General features: G+C 35.5%; 1 protein-coding gene across 1 annotated transcript in view; it reads right to left on the bottom strand.

Annotated features, from left to right (window-relative positions):
- MUSK (muscle associated receptor tyrosine kinase) overlaps window positions 1–16607 on the bottom strand; it is a 1728668-nt gene that overhangs the window by 1450142 nt on the left and 261919 nt on the right. Inside the window, exon 2 of the mRNA XM_044061034.1 lies at window positions 13412–13538. Coding sequence (XP_043916969.1) covers window positions 13412–13538 — 127 coding nt within the window. The remainder of the gene's footprint in view (window positions 1–13411; window positions 13539–16607) is intronic.

Genomic DNA, 16607 nt, shown 5'->3' with positions numbered 1-16607 from the left:
TCTATCTTATCATTTTCCCAGTTGAATGTATTGTATTTTTGCAAATTGCTATTTATTTTCTTATTGATTTAAAAGTGTTTTGGTTTTATTTTGATTAAAATTGAGTCCTGAGATTTTTCCAAATAGAGTTATGGCATTCATGATATGTTGTAAAGAGCCTTTTATGTCACTGAATGTTAGTATAATATCATCAGCAATAAGCTGACATTTTGGACAGTATCCCTCATTAACTTGAAATCCTTTGGTATTTGGGTTATTTCTAATAAATGAAGCAAAAGGTTCCACTGATAAAGCAAAAAATAATGGGAATAGAGGGCAACTTTGTCTAGTTCCTTTATGAATTTTTACTGGGGATAAGCAACCAGATAACAACGTACTCAGATGGAATTGCTGTAGAAGACACTGCTCGTACACCAGGATACAGCGACAAAATTTATTGTGAAACCACACAACATAAAACTCCGGTTAAGCGCTTTCAACTGTTGGTACACAGTCTTCTTCAGAACAATTAATTGCTCTTCCTCACTCCCTTAAATAGTCACCTTAATTGAATTATTACAAGCAAAAAACCGCCAAAATTTTAAAGTCATACTGTCTATATAATAATATCAAAATAAAAACAACTATTGATGTAGTAAATAGGAAAGTATATAGAAGGACTAGTGTCCGTCATTTTCTAAAAAACTTTTAAAATCTCACAACTGTTTTATAAAACCATCCACATGTAAATGTTGTGATATATACTAATACCAAAAATATATACATACAGTTATAAATTGATCTACAATATGTTTGTGGTACATAAATATAGTGGTCATTTTTTATATATATAATAAGATGAAACATAAAATTAAAAAATACATAAATAAAAAAATACATAAATAAAAAATTGCCACATCCACAGGAACATATAATAATCAATTCTGGTGCAACCAAATAAATACTGTGTGGTAGTCAACAATCCACGTTATATATTATAATGTTGAACCTTGGTTGAATACACCAACAAACTGAACCTTCCTCGTGCTCTAACATCGTAGATGTATTAATTTCCAGATAAGGCTAAAAAAGGTTTGATACTAATATAATCATTCAAACCAGGTTTTCTCGTTGAATCAGTGAGAATCTGCCATCTACTTTCTTTAAGGGCCAACTCCATTTTCCAATTACCTCCAAAAGGTACAAGATGGACTTGCTCAATGATGGTGAATTTAAAACTATGTTCAGTGCCTTTCTCAGAGATGTGTCTGTATAGGGCATTTTGGTGTCACATTTCTCTATCCTATACTGATGTTCGTACATCCTCTTCTTAAGCTGCCTTTCTGTTTTTCCTATATAATGCATTGCATCGTGTACACAAGGCCACATAAACTATCCTTGGAATTACAATTCCCGTCAAGCTTGTAATATGAGTGCGGTTGATATCATCCAATCTCAAAACTTTGTCCTGGTTGATGTATCTGCATTGTTTGCACCTCCGCATTTTGTTGTACCTTTAAAACCTTCTCTTAAATCATAATGCCTGATGTCACTAGTTTTCTCCAGCAGGCGTTTGACGTTGGGAGCAGTCTTGTATACACATTTGGGATATTTACCTAACATCTCTTCCATATCCAACACAGCTAGCATTTGCCAGTGTCTACTGAGGATGTCATTAATAAAATGAGTATGTGGTGTGTATGTCAGGACACAAACTCTTGTGTTAAAAGCATTCTCCTCTTCTTTCTTTTTGTCTATGTTGAAATTCCCTAGGACCGGAACATATTTAAGTCCCCACTGACCCTGTACATAATTGATCATATCAATAACCATCTTTTCTGGGTATCCCCTATCCATGAAGAGGGTAGAAAACTTGTGGCACATAAGAACACCAAAGTTGACTGTAGCTATTTGGCTAAGTGTCTGAAGTTAAAGGTGGTACCCAAGGGTTTGAGGTTTTTTAAACTACCCTTGGGGATAGAATATGGGTTAGATACCATGAAGGAATTCAATGACCTATTTGACAATTTTGGCTATGCATATATGAAAATGCTAATTAAATGTTATGATGAAAAACTTCTTAAACTTACTAATGAGGTGGAAAGTATGAATTATACCATTATCAATCACAAAGATTTTGACCTTTGGAAAGAGCTATATACTAAACAATACACAATTGTGGACAACAAAGTATCAGGGATTGTGGAGAGAAAAAATAGGAAAATCACACGAGACGTAGAATTGTATAAGAATAATAGAGCATACGTGTGGCCAACACACAGACCTTTAGATGGTAATCGGAACAATTACCAAGGTATTCGAAAACCAACTAAGGGTAGCTTTAGGGAAGAAAATTTTCAGGGGGGGAGGTTTTTTCCAGCAAGAAATTTCCACAAGTACTGACAAAGTGTAAAGAGAAATTGGCCACTGAACAGGTAGCAACTTTGGCACATACTAACAACAATGCATCCAGGGGATCTACATTGTTATTACATTATGAATCTGTTGTGAACGAAGACAGTACATCTTTTTATACTAAGTCAATAGCTAGCAAGCACAACAGCATTGACAGTATTGACAACCAACGTCCCAACATAACTGTGTATGAAGGGTTCAAAGTTTATAATTACACAGAGACAGTGATAGATATGGATTTTGTCAAATTATTGAGCAAGGGGATGAAATTTATCCCCACGACAGGGATGAATTTAGTAGACAACATCAAGGAGGTTAAGATGTACTGTAGACGGCTCAATTTGGCTGTACAATTCGATAAGGGCACTGATCCTAATATGAACAGGAAAGGGAATTCTATTGGTATAGCAGGTACGAACCTCAGGAAGAAAAGTACATATATCCCTGTGAGTAATCCATCTATATTAAATTATGAAAAAATGGTGTGTAACGATATCTACTGGTTGCATAAGAACATTAAAAAAGATAAGATCAAATATGATGACAATTTAGAAGTTTCAGAAAGAGATAGTCTGAAGAAATTCTTATGCAACAGAGATATTAGAATCATGAAGCCCGACAAGGGAGGGGGGGGGGCGGTACTATTCTACACCAATGAATATAACGAAGTACTACACAACTTGTTATATGAATCAGGGAATTACGAAAATATATCTATGAACCAAATTAACATTGGACACAAAAGAATAGATCTATGTATAGAGGAATATTTGATCGACAACAGGATAACAAATGATACATACACATTTTTAAAGACTGATTATCCTATTTTGGCCAAAATGGTTGGGATACCCAAGGTGCACAAGTCCTTGGGCAATCCTCCTTTTCGGCCCATAATATCAGGATCTAGATCAAAAACTTTCAAGATAGGTCAATTGATTGATAGGTGGTTAAAAAATATTTACAACTCCATTCCCCATATCATGAAAGATTCTTGGAGATTCTTGGGGGAACTGACCAATGACAAATGGCACCCTAATTTAATATATCTTACAATAGATATCAAAGATTTGTTTTCAAGTATCCCTAAGGATGAAGGATTGGAACTTTTTGCTTGTAGTTTACGTAAATATTCTGGATTCACTTGGGACAAAATCAATTTGATCTGTGATATGATGGGACTGGTGCTAGACTACAATTTTCAATTTTTCAAGCAGACCAGGGAACCTGGTTATGCTTGAGTTTGTATTCATGAGTGAATTCTATCCAGATATTACCTATTATGTCAGATACCTAGGCGATATTTTTATTCTATGGAATTCATCAGTGGAGAGATTAGGCAATTTATGAAATACCTTAACTCTACTACCGAATTCCTGAAATTTACTCATAGCTACAGCAGTACTGAAATTCGTATTTAGATACATGCATTAGTCACAATGAGGAGGGCTTTATTTCTAAAATATATAGAAAGCCCACTTTTTCTAATGATTATATTCACTACACCAGTAATCACCCTCCCACGTTTTAAGAATATACTAAAAGGCCAATGCATCCGGGTAGCTAGGATGACATCTACTAAGGAACTGATGAGGATGGAACTTGAACATATAAAAACCCTCTTCATGGATAGGGGATACCCAGAAAAGATGGTTATTGATATGATCAATTATGTACAGGGTCAGTGGGGACTTAAATATGTTCCGGTCCTAGGGAATTTCAACATAGACAAAAAGAAAGAAGAGGAGAATGCTTTTAACACAAGAGTTTGTGTCCTGACATACACACCACATACTCATTTTATTAATGACATCCTCAGTAGACACTGGCAAATGCTAGCTGTGTTGGATATGGAAGAGATGTTAGGTAAATATCCCAAATGTGTATACAAGACTGCTCCCAACGTCAAACGTCTGCTGGAGAAAACTAGTGACATCAGGCATTATGATTTAAGAGAAGGTTTTAAAGGTACAACAAAATGCGGGAGGTGCAAACAATGCAGATACATCAACCAGGACAAAGTTTTGAGATTGGATGATATCAACCGCACTCATATTACAAGCTTGACGGGGAATTGTAATTCCAAGGGGATAGTTTATGTGGCCTTGTGTACACGATGCAATGCGCATTATATAGGAAAAACAGAAAGGCAGCTTAAGAAGAGGATGTACGAACATCAGTATAGGATAGAGAAATGTGACACCAAAAATGCCCTATACAGACACATCTCTGAGAAAGGCACTGAACATAGTTTTAAATTCACCATCATTGATCAAGTCCATCTTGTACCTTTTGGAGGTAATTGGAAAATGGAGTTGGCCCTTAAAGAAAGTAGATGGCAGATTCTCACTGATTCAACGAGAAAACCTGGTTTGAATGATTATATTAGTATCAAACCTTTTTTAGCCTTATCTGGAAATTAATACATCTACGATGTTAGAGCACGTAGGAAGGTTCAGTTTGTTGGTGTATTCAACCAAGGTTCAACATTATAATATATAACGTGGATTGTTGACTACCACACAGTATTTATTTGGTTGCACCAGAATTGATTATTATATGTTCCTGTGGATGTGGCAATTTTTTATTTATGTATTTTTTTATTTATGTATTTTTTAATTTTATGTTTCATCTTATTATATATATAAAAAATGACCACTCTATTTATGTACCACAAACATATTGTAGATCAATTTATAACTGTATGTATATATTTTTGGTATTAGTATATATCACAACATTTACATGTGGATGGTTTTATAAAACAGTTGTGAGATTTTAAAAGTTTTTTAGAAAATGACGGACACTAGTCCTTCTATATACTTTCCTATTTACTACATCAATAGTTGTTTTTATTTTGATATTATTATATAGACAGTATGACTTTAAAATTTTGGCGTTTTTTTGCTTGTAATAATTCAATTAAGGTGACTATTTAAGGGAGTGAGGAAGAGCAATTAATTGTTCTGAAGAAGACTGTGTACCAACAGTTGAAAGCGCTTAACCGGAGTTTTGTGTTGTGTGGTTTCACAATAAATTTTGTCGCTGTATCCTGGTGTACGAGCAGTGTCTTCTACAGCAATTCCATCTGAGTACGTTTTTACTGGGGATGATAGACATGAACCAATCTTAACAAATGCTTTAGAATCACTATAAATATTTAATATTAGTTTAGTGAAATCTGAAGTAAAGTTAAATTCTTTAATAAAGTTTTTTTGTAAGTATGACAAACTAAGGGACTTGAACACCTTGAAGTGATGCTGTAAAAATGTAAAAACATCTTCCTGAGAATGTCTAGAGTACAGCTTCAGAGATTAGTTTCATGTGTCATTAATACCTTACCAAAAATAAACTGCACATACTTGCAATTTCAACAAATTGTTGAAACAAAATTATTTTACTATAAGAACAATATATGTGCAGAATAAATTACCATTTGAAAAAAAAAGTTTTCCCTCAGTTACAAATTTTAAAACTAGTTTAGATAAGTGGCCATGCAACACTGTTTTTGATTCCTTTTATTCTGGATGAAGCTTTCATGTAACCTCATTTGAGGTTCTGAGACTGTTGTCTCTAACAGAAAAAGCAGTGAAACTCTAGATATTGGTGTGATATCCCTCCTTTGGGACATTGATAAAGGAGCCTCAATCCTCACCACACTGTTCGGGGAGCGTTCACTGAGAAAAAAATAGACACGCACAATATTTTCAGATGCAGCTCTCTGCTCCAAGTACAGTTTCCCTTAACAGTACACAGGGAATGCACACTCCAGTCCTGGGGATAGCCTTTCTCTCCAGGCCCCAAATAAGACTCCCCACTGACCACTATAGAGCTGAGTCCTTAGTTGGGTGTTCCAAGCCAAGTCCCTCATTACCCTCTTTGTGAAATTAGTGCTCTAAGTAGCTGTCTTTCTCACACACATGCACACACACACACACACACACACACACACACACACACACACACACACACACACACACACACACACACACACACACACACACCTGGGAAAGGCTGGCACAGCTTACCTGCACTGACACTTCCACCCATACTATAAGGTAGATTTACTGCCACCAGAACATCCAAAGCCAGCTAATTTAAGGGTCTTACAAGGGTACCAATTTCTCTTAGTAAAATTAATATTTATTCAAATGGTAGTATTTGACCAAGCAGCAAGACTTTCAAGAACATGGAGCCATAGTGCCACTAAATAAATGCAAGTACACTCAAAGGTTAACTATTTTCTAAAATACCAGCCACAATGAAAGGTTTAGATATATTTATTAATAAATAATAAAAAAATTAAAATACTGAATATAGATTCATATGTTGGTACTAGACTATCGGCCCTAGGGCCTATACAAGCCTAGCCATATCAATTTGCAATAAACAATCACAAGAAATATAAAAAAACAACATATATGGAAAGACTCAGACAAATACAGAAAAAACTACATTTAGCTAATCTCACTATATTTTTCTAACTAACTAAAGAATTACTGTTCCCTAGTTACTTACTAAAGCAACAGCTGGACCCACTGTTAATACATTTTTAACAGAAGCAAGTTTACAAATACATTTTTAACACACGCATCTGTACAAATCAGTTTGATATTCAAATGACATATATTTCTTTATAACACTCCAGCTAGCTAAGCTGGCATATCTAGCATGCACTGTCCTACACTCTCTGGAGCAGCTGGCACTACTTCATATCATTACAATTGGAAAGGCATGGCATTCTTTGATTATTTGACTAACAGCTCTCTGTATGACTTCAGAAGCAAATACTACTAAACTGGATGTTTATTAAGAGATTTTTAAGCATTAAAACTACCACAGTTAAATAATTTTTTATGGCAGTTCCTGTCCTTTTGATAGGATGTATGAAATGTTATTCCTGCATCATTTTCCTTGGTTGTTCTTAACTATGTGTCATACTTGTACAAAATGTAAACAGTCATTCTTGCATACGTTTTCATCTATGTATGACAAACACTCTTAATGTTCTGAAGAATTCCAAACCAAAGAAACAAGTGGCAGAAGACTCTCCAGTTACTTTGTTTTATTCCAAGGATGATAAAAACACCATCTAAAACCAAGAACGTCTGTAAAAATAAATCTCATTGCAGACTCATTGAGTGCTTTTGTCCCAGTTGATGGGACTTTATCAGAATAACTACTTACACCATTCCTGCCCTTATATAACCTTATCTCTACCCATCTCATTCACTTAAAGTGACAAACAAACTCAGGTACGTGCATTTTGACTTCAAAAACTTTAGAGACTACAATTATAAAACTGAAACTGTTGATCTTTTAAAAATATTAATCTTTTTTAAAAACTACCATAGCCCCTGGATGTTGCACACTAAGTAACACAGCATGTCTATGAATGCAATTTTTGGGCATATTTGTTTCAAAAAGTGGTACGCACACTTTTTTAAAAATTTATTTTAACATTTGTTTACTGGGAATTTCCGACTTGAAACAAAGCCAATTTTCAGCAGAGGCCCAGGCAGAAAAGCTTCATGTCTTTGTAACGTGGGAGGAAACCAGAGCACCCATAGGAAACCCACACGAATGCAAGGAGTACATGCAGACTCCACACAGAAGGCAACCCAGCTGAGAATCAAACCAGAGAGCCTCTTGCTATGAGGTGACAATGCAACTGCTGCACTACTGTCCCATCATACTTCCTTTCAATTTTCCAGTGTTACCTTCCATCTTAAAACACTGCTGATAGAAATCTCATTTAAACCATATTTACCAGTGGCACTGGTCTTTAATTGCCATTTCAGTTCTTTTACATCAAGCCAATCCTTCCATGATACTACCTTTTCATCTGCGAATACATTGTCTGTTCCATAAAATTTAAACATATCTCCATTGTTGTTTTTAATATGTTTGAAAAGGGCATTCCTTTTGTCCCCTTTTTAATAGCACAAAAATGCTGATAAATTCTGTCTTTTAAACCCCTTTCATTTTTTCTTATATAAAATCTGGGACAGCTTGTGTACTGGGTGACATATACCACTCTTTTACTTAAACAATGGTTTTTATGTGTGATAAGCAGCTCCCCATATCCCTCAATAAAGAATGTACCACCTTCCAAAATCCTGTGACATTGGTTGCAATGTCCACAGACTGTCATACTTGTGGAGATGGAAACTTCCTTGTACCTCTCAAGAAGGTTTTTAAAGCATATGTCCTTCTTGTAGTGTGTATGTAATATTCTTAAGAAGTCATCTTAATTTGTATAATGAAGGGAATTATCTTGAAATACATTTTAAGTGCAGTGAATTGAATATAGTGCTTCCAATTTGTTTTAATTATACCAAATGAATATGTTAATTTCCATAGTCAAAAAATACACAGCCTGGAACTTTTCCTCCTCAAGTGTAATTTACTGTATGAAATGGGTAATACTTTTAAAGCTTTATTCATATGATGTGACCCAATAAGAATACAAACTGTATCTTGTTTCACAAAAATAATGATGTTTTTTTACCCCTTAATAGATGCGATCTGTATAAGAAAACCATATGACCCATGTGATTTAATTCCTTCTTAGTTCTACTTGTCAAGGCTATATAAACTTTTCTTGGTCCATGATCTGGTGTCATATTTGGCTCTAGGTTAATATAATGATCTCATGGCAAACATTTCAAGTAAAGAAACATTAGTACTCTTTAAGCAATTTATTAGTCTGCATATTCTGGTAAGGCTGACTTTGAAAACATACATATAGAATTAAGTGATATTTTTTTCATTCTTATATTCGCAAGTATTCACTTCTGCCTCACCAGCTTTACATGATGACCAGAATGTGTTAGTCATATGTCCGATCTCTCTGGAAAAAATTTACATCATTCCTTTTCATAAAGGGGGAAACCCCACTGAAATAACAAACTTCTGACCAATTGCAATCTTGTCTCGTTTGCAAAGTTTCAGAAAAATGTATTCATAAACAACTTTTACAATACTTACTCCAAGAATATCTATTATCCTTTACCCAGCACAGATTTCACCCAGATCATAGCACAACAACTGCCCTTGTTGCCTTTTTGGACCACGTCATTAAAGCCAGATAAAACAACAATTTAGTTTCTTCCTTCTTTCTAGATCTCTAAAACTTTCGATACAGTCTCACATAAACTACTCTCAAAAAGGTCTGCTTTAGGCTTTTCCACTACAACAGTCACTTGGTTCTTCAGCTACCTATCTAACTGGCTACGGTCAGTTAAATCGCTCTCTACTTACTCATCTTTTCTCCCAGTTAATGCACATGTCCCACAAGGCTCTGTACTTGGCCCTCTCCTTTTTTAACATATTTATAAATGATCTACATGCATCCTTCCACAATATGCAGATAATTCCACTGTCATTTGCTAATCTAATAGCCCTTCCCAGTTACAATGTATCACTCAACAGGCTTTCAACTCTATTGAAAATTGGTCGAGTTAAAATCAGCTTTTATGAAATCCATATAAAACAAAACTACTCTTATCTCTCCCCAAATTCCAAACACACATAAAAGACACCTTCAAAATATTCTCTCTCAACAATACTGAAACTGAAGTTGTACCTCACATAAAGTTGCTTGGTGTCATAATAGATGATCAACTAAAATTTGATCTTCATATTCAAAAGTGCATAAAAACAACACACCAAAAACTGGGCATGCTCTATAGGTCAAAACGATTCCTTACCAGCTCCTCAAGAGTTACTCAGGCCAACACATACCTCCTTCCTTCACTACTATGTGCCTCACCCATTTTTACCAACATTCAGATCTCCCTACAATGAAAACTTAAGCTTTGCTATAACAAAGTAGCAAGATTTGCAACCAGTCAGTAATACAACTCCCACCACTGCTCCACCCTCAGATATTTAAACTGGGTTGAGTTACCGCACTACCTCAAGTTCACCCAACTCCTCCTTGCTCATAAAATGATATATATAAATCCTCATCCTGCCTAGCAACTAGCACCATTCTTACCCATTACTTTCCTATTCACCATCTTCACTCATCTGAGAAACACCTCCTTGAAATCCATAAACTGAAAAAATATATTGGTCACTGCCTATATTCCTACTCAGTAGCTAAGGTCTGGAACAGTATTCTTACAGATATTAGAGCAATGCCATGTAGTCACATGTTCAAACAATATCTAAAGAGATTTCTCCTTAACTCTTGGCTCTGTACATGTCTTACATCAGACTGACACTACCTGTTACTCCTTCCTTCTATTCCTTTTTTCCCCTCGCTTCCTTTTTCCTTCCTTCTCCCTTCTTTTCCCCTCTCTTTTCCTCCCTTCTCTTTTTAGCCAAAATGCCAATTACTTCCCTGATAGCTCCCTACTTTAACTCCATTTCCTAATCTCCCCCAACTGAAAATCTCTTTCCTTTTCTCTTTTTCATTTGCCCATATTTAAAATACTTAACATCTTTACCTTTGGTTATTACTACTGATTATGCTTTAGTAGTTGTTCAATATCCTATAATTGTTGTTTAATATTCACCGTATGATTTTCTGATCTGATTTTATTTATCCTGTATGTCAATTCTACTATTTGTTACTGCACTCCATGTGATAACGTTATGTAGTTTATTAATTGAACTATGTATGTTGGAGCTTTTCTCCCCTGGCCTCAGCTAAAAATGGGATTCATGCCCAGTTGGACTTTCCCAGTAAACAAATGCCAAACAAACAAACAAACAAACAAACAAACAAACAAACAAACAAACAAACAAACAAACAAACAAACAATCAAACAAGCAAATATGAAATTTGTACATCAATTCTTCAGTTTTTTTTTTTCAAATATAGTGTCATAAATGAGAAAGCATTATCTTAGTCTAAACATCAGTGCCAAGATACCCAGCTGATTCTTTAGTAGCACATTTCTGTTCTTTTTTTTTGCACCTATAACTCTGCCTCACAGTAAGACGCTGTCCAGTTTGATTCTCAGCTAGAGCATCTTCTGCGTGGAGACATGCTGAATGGAAGTACCTTTGTTGAAGGTTGTGCATCAGGGCTGGTAACTTGGCATGTAAAAATCAACTACCAATCATTAGTGGACCGGAGTTCCACTGTGGCGACCCCTAACCGGGAAAAGCCGAAAGACACAAACAAAACTCTGTGTCCATTTTCAGCACAACTCACAACTCAAATGGTATATTTTCTGAACTTTTTTCCAAAATATGCAATTTCTTTGTCTGCAAATTAATTTATTTTACTTAAAACATCAAAAATGATTTTTATTACACTTTCTTGATTGATTGATTTGTCATAAGATGTCTACTTTTATTATACCTATGGACACATGGAATGCAAAGCTTATCAACAGCAAATGTTCATAATTGCCATGTTCTCTGAACTATTATAAATCATGTTATTGTGTCTTTCGGCTTTTCCCTGTTAGGGGTCACCACAGAAGAACTCCGGTCCGCTAATGATTGACAGTAGATTTTTACTTGCCGAGTCGCCAGCTCTGACGCACAACCTTCAATGAAGGTACGCCCATTCACGCATGTCTCCACACAGAAGATGCTCTAGCTGAGAATCAAACAGGACAACATCTTACTGTGAGGCGACAACGCTACCGCAGCACCACCACCGCAGTTAATAAGTCATGTTATTCTAATTTTATTTATATTGCTTTTGCATCTTACAGGTTTGTCTATGCAAATCAAACTTTTCTGTGAGCGGTTTTACCTGTGGCAAATTAAATTCACTTGTTCTTCACATGTAAGTCAATTTATGTGACTGAATTTTTTTCTGTCAGCAACCTGCTACTTACTAGATAATTTCTGATACTGCTGACGAGTCTGTTTTATGTCAAAGAATTATGTAGTTCCTTAAACCAACAGCCTTTGGCTCACTTCTCTAATTGAGGAATTTAAATATTAAAACACTTTGCAGGACTTTTTCCCTCATGAAAAAAAGACAGACACACACCAGACTTTTCCTTAGTTCTCAATAACACTAACATTTCTGTGTCATCACTGCAATAACCTTGCTTTCTGCCTTTAAAACTTAAATGTGTTATTAGCTTTTAGGGCTTCACTCCCTGTGACTTGCAGAAATGTAACACATTGCATTTTTTCAGGCTACTTAGAAATACTACTCAAAGTCAGTAATGAAATAAATTTTTACAGTCACAATTTTCACTTCTCAGAGAAATTACTCTAGACAGAGAGTTTTCTTTGCTGGCTGCCATTACATTTCTCAAACAAAAAATGAAACACTTCATGCAATTGTTTCTCATACCATGTAATATATTGTATACAAAAATACTCCTTGAAGAGGTAAGACTCAAAACTGCATACTTCTTGCTTCATCAGCATCTGCTCCTACAAGGTATCAGACCACATGATATACATTCCATAACTCCAATTAAGACATAGGTTCATAGGTTCATAGGTAGATACCAGCATCTTAAAGGTGTTACATATATAGCACAACTGCATTCTTCTAGTCTTCCTCCTTCAGCATCCTGTGCTGTCTCTCCACATCTCATATTACTTCAGAGTGACAGTGAAACCTCGGCCTATATAACACTAATATCAATAAACAGACCACAGGGAAAAGCAAGTAACAATTATGTTACTCATAACAGATCGTCCTTCACAGCCCTGCCTGGTTAAATGCATAACAGATAGTTTTAGTATCAAGTACTTTTATTCACAGACAAGTTTAGGCCTAATTAGAATCTGTGGAGATATAGAAACACTGCTGTAACACTATTGTTTTTGCTAATTACCTAACCAAAGTACTGAAAAAGAATATGTTTTCTTAAGTACTCTTAGCATTTGGTGTGAAACACTTTAATTGTGGGGAAAAGTTGTATCCAATAAACTGTTATAGCAAATTTTCCTAGATATACCTTTCAGTCACGGAGTGACAAGTGCATAAATATATGATTATTCAACAGGCATTATTGAAAACATCATACCATGACAAGTTATACTTCAGTGTGACAATATAATCCTTATGTATAAGACAGCTTACCTAATGGGAATGTTATTACGAGTCCAGATGATCTCTGCTATTGGACTGGAATCTACTGCACAGGTGAATGTGGTTGGTTCCTCCACAAGTGCGTCCTGGGTTTCAAGGGGGGTGGTGATCTTTGGAGCTGTGGATAAACACAAACACTGAGCTTCTGGGTACCTCCCTATTCTTACAACAACTAGCACTTATTTCAAGGTCATGACAGATTTCAGTTTCTATAAATTTGACTCGTTTAATATTTGCACATAATTCTGATTTAGAATGAATTATTAGACAATAGCAACTCAATAACACTGGCAGCAAGTAGTTGAAAATCCAGATCGTAGCCAATATAACATTTGCCAAGTTTTTTGATGAAGCTGAATGCCTATACTATCTTGAAATAAATGTATTTTTGACTTTCAATAAATATTTTTTCGATTATTAAACACATTTATTATACAAACATATTAATAAAAAGAAAATCAATTCTGAATAGAACATATTTTTCTCCTTCCACAGAACGTGTTGCTCTTTTTTCCTGATATAGAGGAAAATATATCTAAAACTTTCACAGTATGAGGAATGGTGGCCAGAGTCAAAATGTTTTTGCTCTTGATTTTCATAGGGAAGTGTTAGGCTAACTGCCCTTGTAGAATATTTTAAATGTAGTTAGTTTACCTTTCAAAGGTGAAAATCAAACACTGTACCTTGTATTTGTGAAATAAATGCATTAGCCATTATGCCAACCCCCAAATGTTCAAAAGTGACTGCATTTTTGTCTCTCAACTGTACCATCAAGATGAGTGTCTAAATGTACAGAATTCTTGTATTGATCAGGAAGTAAACCGGAAAAATTGCTTGAAAGGCAGCAATGCTCACCAATGTACCACCAATGGATTTTTCTTCAAACCTCTCTTCTACAAATCAATAGTCTATTTCAGGGATTGCCACAGAAAGGACCATCTGACAAGTTGATCCTTTTTACCAAATTTCTTCTGATGAATAAATCATTCTTTGATACCCCCTTTTTACTAACCTGTGTAACTTATCACTCTTGCAAGGATTTAGTCTACCCAGCTGGAAATAGACTGAAATAACTGTATTCCTCAAAGCACATTCATTTAATGTTAAGTGACTTCAGAAAATCACTACTCGTCTTAGTATGGGACTCTAGCTAAAAAGACCACTCTTTATTAACTGTTTCATTAGCAAGTATATTGTTCTTTATTTATTTATTTATTTTATTTTATTTTACATTTGTTGACCGGGCTAGTCCAGCTGGATATATGTCCATTTTCAGTGGAGGCCCGGGGAGATAAGCTCCAAACTTGAACATTAAAGTGAAAAATAATAGAAAATCTTGCTGAATACATATAAAGTAACAAGATAGATTCAAACATTATAAATTGTGGCATAGTAGTAACATATAAACATACAGTAGTTAGAGAAAACAACGACAAAAAAAAAAAAATAATGTGATATACAATGGAGAATACTATCGTAATGTACAGAGAGAAAGGATACAGGAAAGTAGGAAGATGGCAGTTATATATGTACACTTTTTTTTTTTAATAGATAATCAGAAGGAGATGTAAATCAGTGGATGCAAAAAATGAATAGATCTTGGGTTCTAAAGATGAGGGGTTTAGTCAGGGGTCAAGAAAATAAAGTTAGTCAGGATTAGTACAGGGGCAGAGCCATTGTGTTTTAAGGTAGAGCCTGAGTTTCCTTTTGAAGAGAGGTTTTGAGGGAATAGTAGAAAGTTCAGAGGGAAGCAAGTTCCAATCTTTACCAACAGTGTTAGGGAAAAGGGAATCTCCGGCCCTGTTGTTTGCTTTGTCAATATTTACAAGAAGTTTGTGTGCAGATCTTAGGACTTTAGGTTATGGTAGGGGTGAATAAGAGTAGATAGTATAGGTGTTTTGTTAGGATGATAAAGAATTTGATGGGCTATGCCTAGTTGATTAAGTTTTAGTTGCTGTTGAAATTCAAGCCAGCCTAGCTGCTTTAGATTAGTACAGTGGTGGGTTCTGTAAGGGTTTCCTGTGGCAAATCTGGCTATGTTGTGGTAGGAGTTTTCTAATTTCAAGATATTCTTTTTTGATAAGTTGGTAAATATGGGAGAGGCATAGAGAAGGGGTGAGATAAGGTGGGAGTGGGCTATAGTTGTTCTAGATTCTGGAGTGAGGAAAGGTTTGATTCTGTAAAGAGAGCCTATTTTTTTGTTAATAGTTTTCAATGTGATGCTTATATGGGTATCGAAGTTAAGGTTGTTGTCAATGGTAATTCCTAGTAGTTTGGTAGTAGGATCTTGTGATATAGGTGTGCCATTTTTAGATGTTATTGCAAAGTCTAAATGGGGAGATTTGCTGGAAGGTGTGAAGAGGAGGAGTTTAGTTTTTTTTTGGGTTAAGTAGTAGACAGCATTGGGAAAACCAATCTTCTACAGAATTAAAGATGTGTTGTGTGAGGGAGTGAAGATCAGATACAGTTGTGACTGAGCAAATTAGTGTAGAATCGTCTGCGTATTGTATGCATGTGGCTTGGGGAACTGCTTGGTGGAGGTCATTGATAAATAAAGAAAACAGGAGGGGACCCAGTATGGACCCCTGGGGAATGCCAGTGTTGACAGGTAGTTGGGAGGATAGAGTGGAGTTCCAGAGTACTGCTTGATGTCTGTTATTTAAGTAGGACTTAAGCCAGTTTATAGGTTTGGATTCAAGTGACAAAGATTGAAGACTGTGTATGAGTATGTGGTGGTTGACCATGTCAAAAGCTTTGGATAGTTCTAAAAAAAGTGCAGAGGAAAGGATGTTGTGGTTACGATTTTTGTCGATTGTGTCTGTAAAGGAGAGGAGGGCAGTGGTGGTACTGTGGGATGGTCTGAAACCATGTTGGGTATTAGAGAGTAAGTTATTTTGGAGAAGGTGGTGAAGCAGTTGCTTGTGGATACACCTTTCCATAATCTTAGATAAGGGAGAGAGTAGGGCTATAGGGTGGTAGTTAGAGATTTCAGTAGAATTACCACCCTTATGAAGTGGGATAATGTGGGAGATTTTCCAAAGTTTAGGGACATATCCCTCAGTAATGGTTCTGTTGATAAGTATAGAAACTGGGTAGGCTATTGATTTGTCTGCTAATTGCAAGTATTCTGCGGGTATTAGGTCTGCAGAGGGAGTACATCGTTTGAGTTTTTTGATAAGGGAGAGAA

This window comes from Protopterus annectens, chromosome 2.part0 (assembly GCF_019279795.1).
Source record: "Protopterus annectens isolate FY-2018-M chromosome 2.part0, PAN1.0, whole genome shotgun sequence".
NCBI classification, from domain to species: Eukaryota; Metazoa; Chordata; order Ceratodontiformes; family Protopteridae; genus Protopterus; species Protopterus annectens.
Note: the sequence above shows the minus strand (reverse complement) of the source record. Positions and strands in the feature narration are given on the sequence as shown.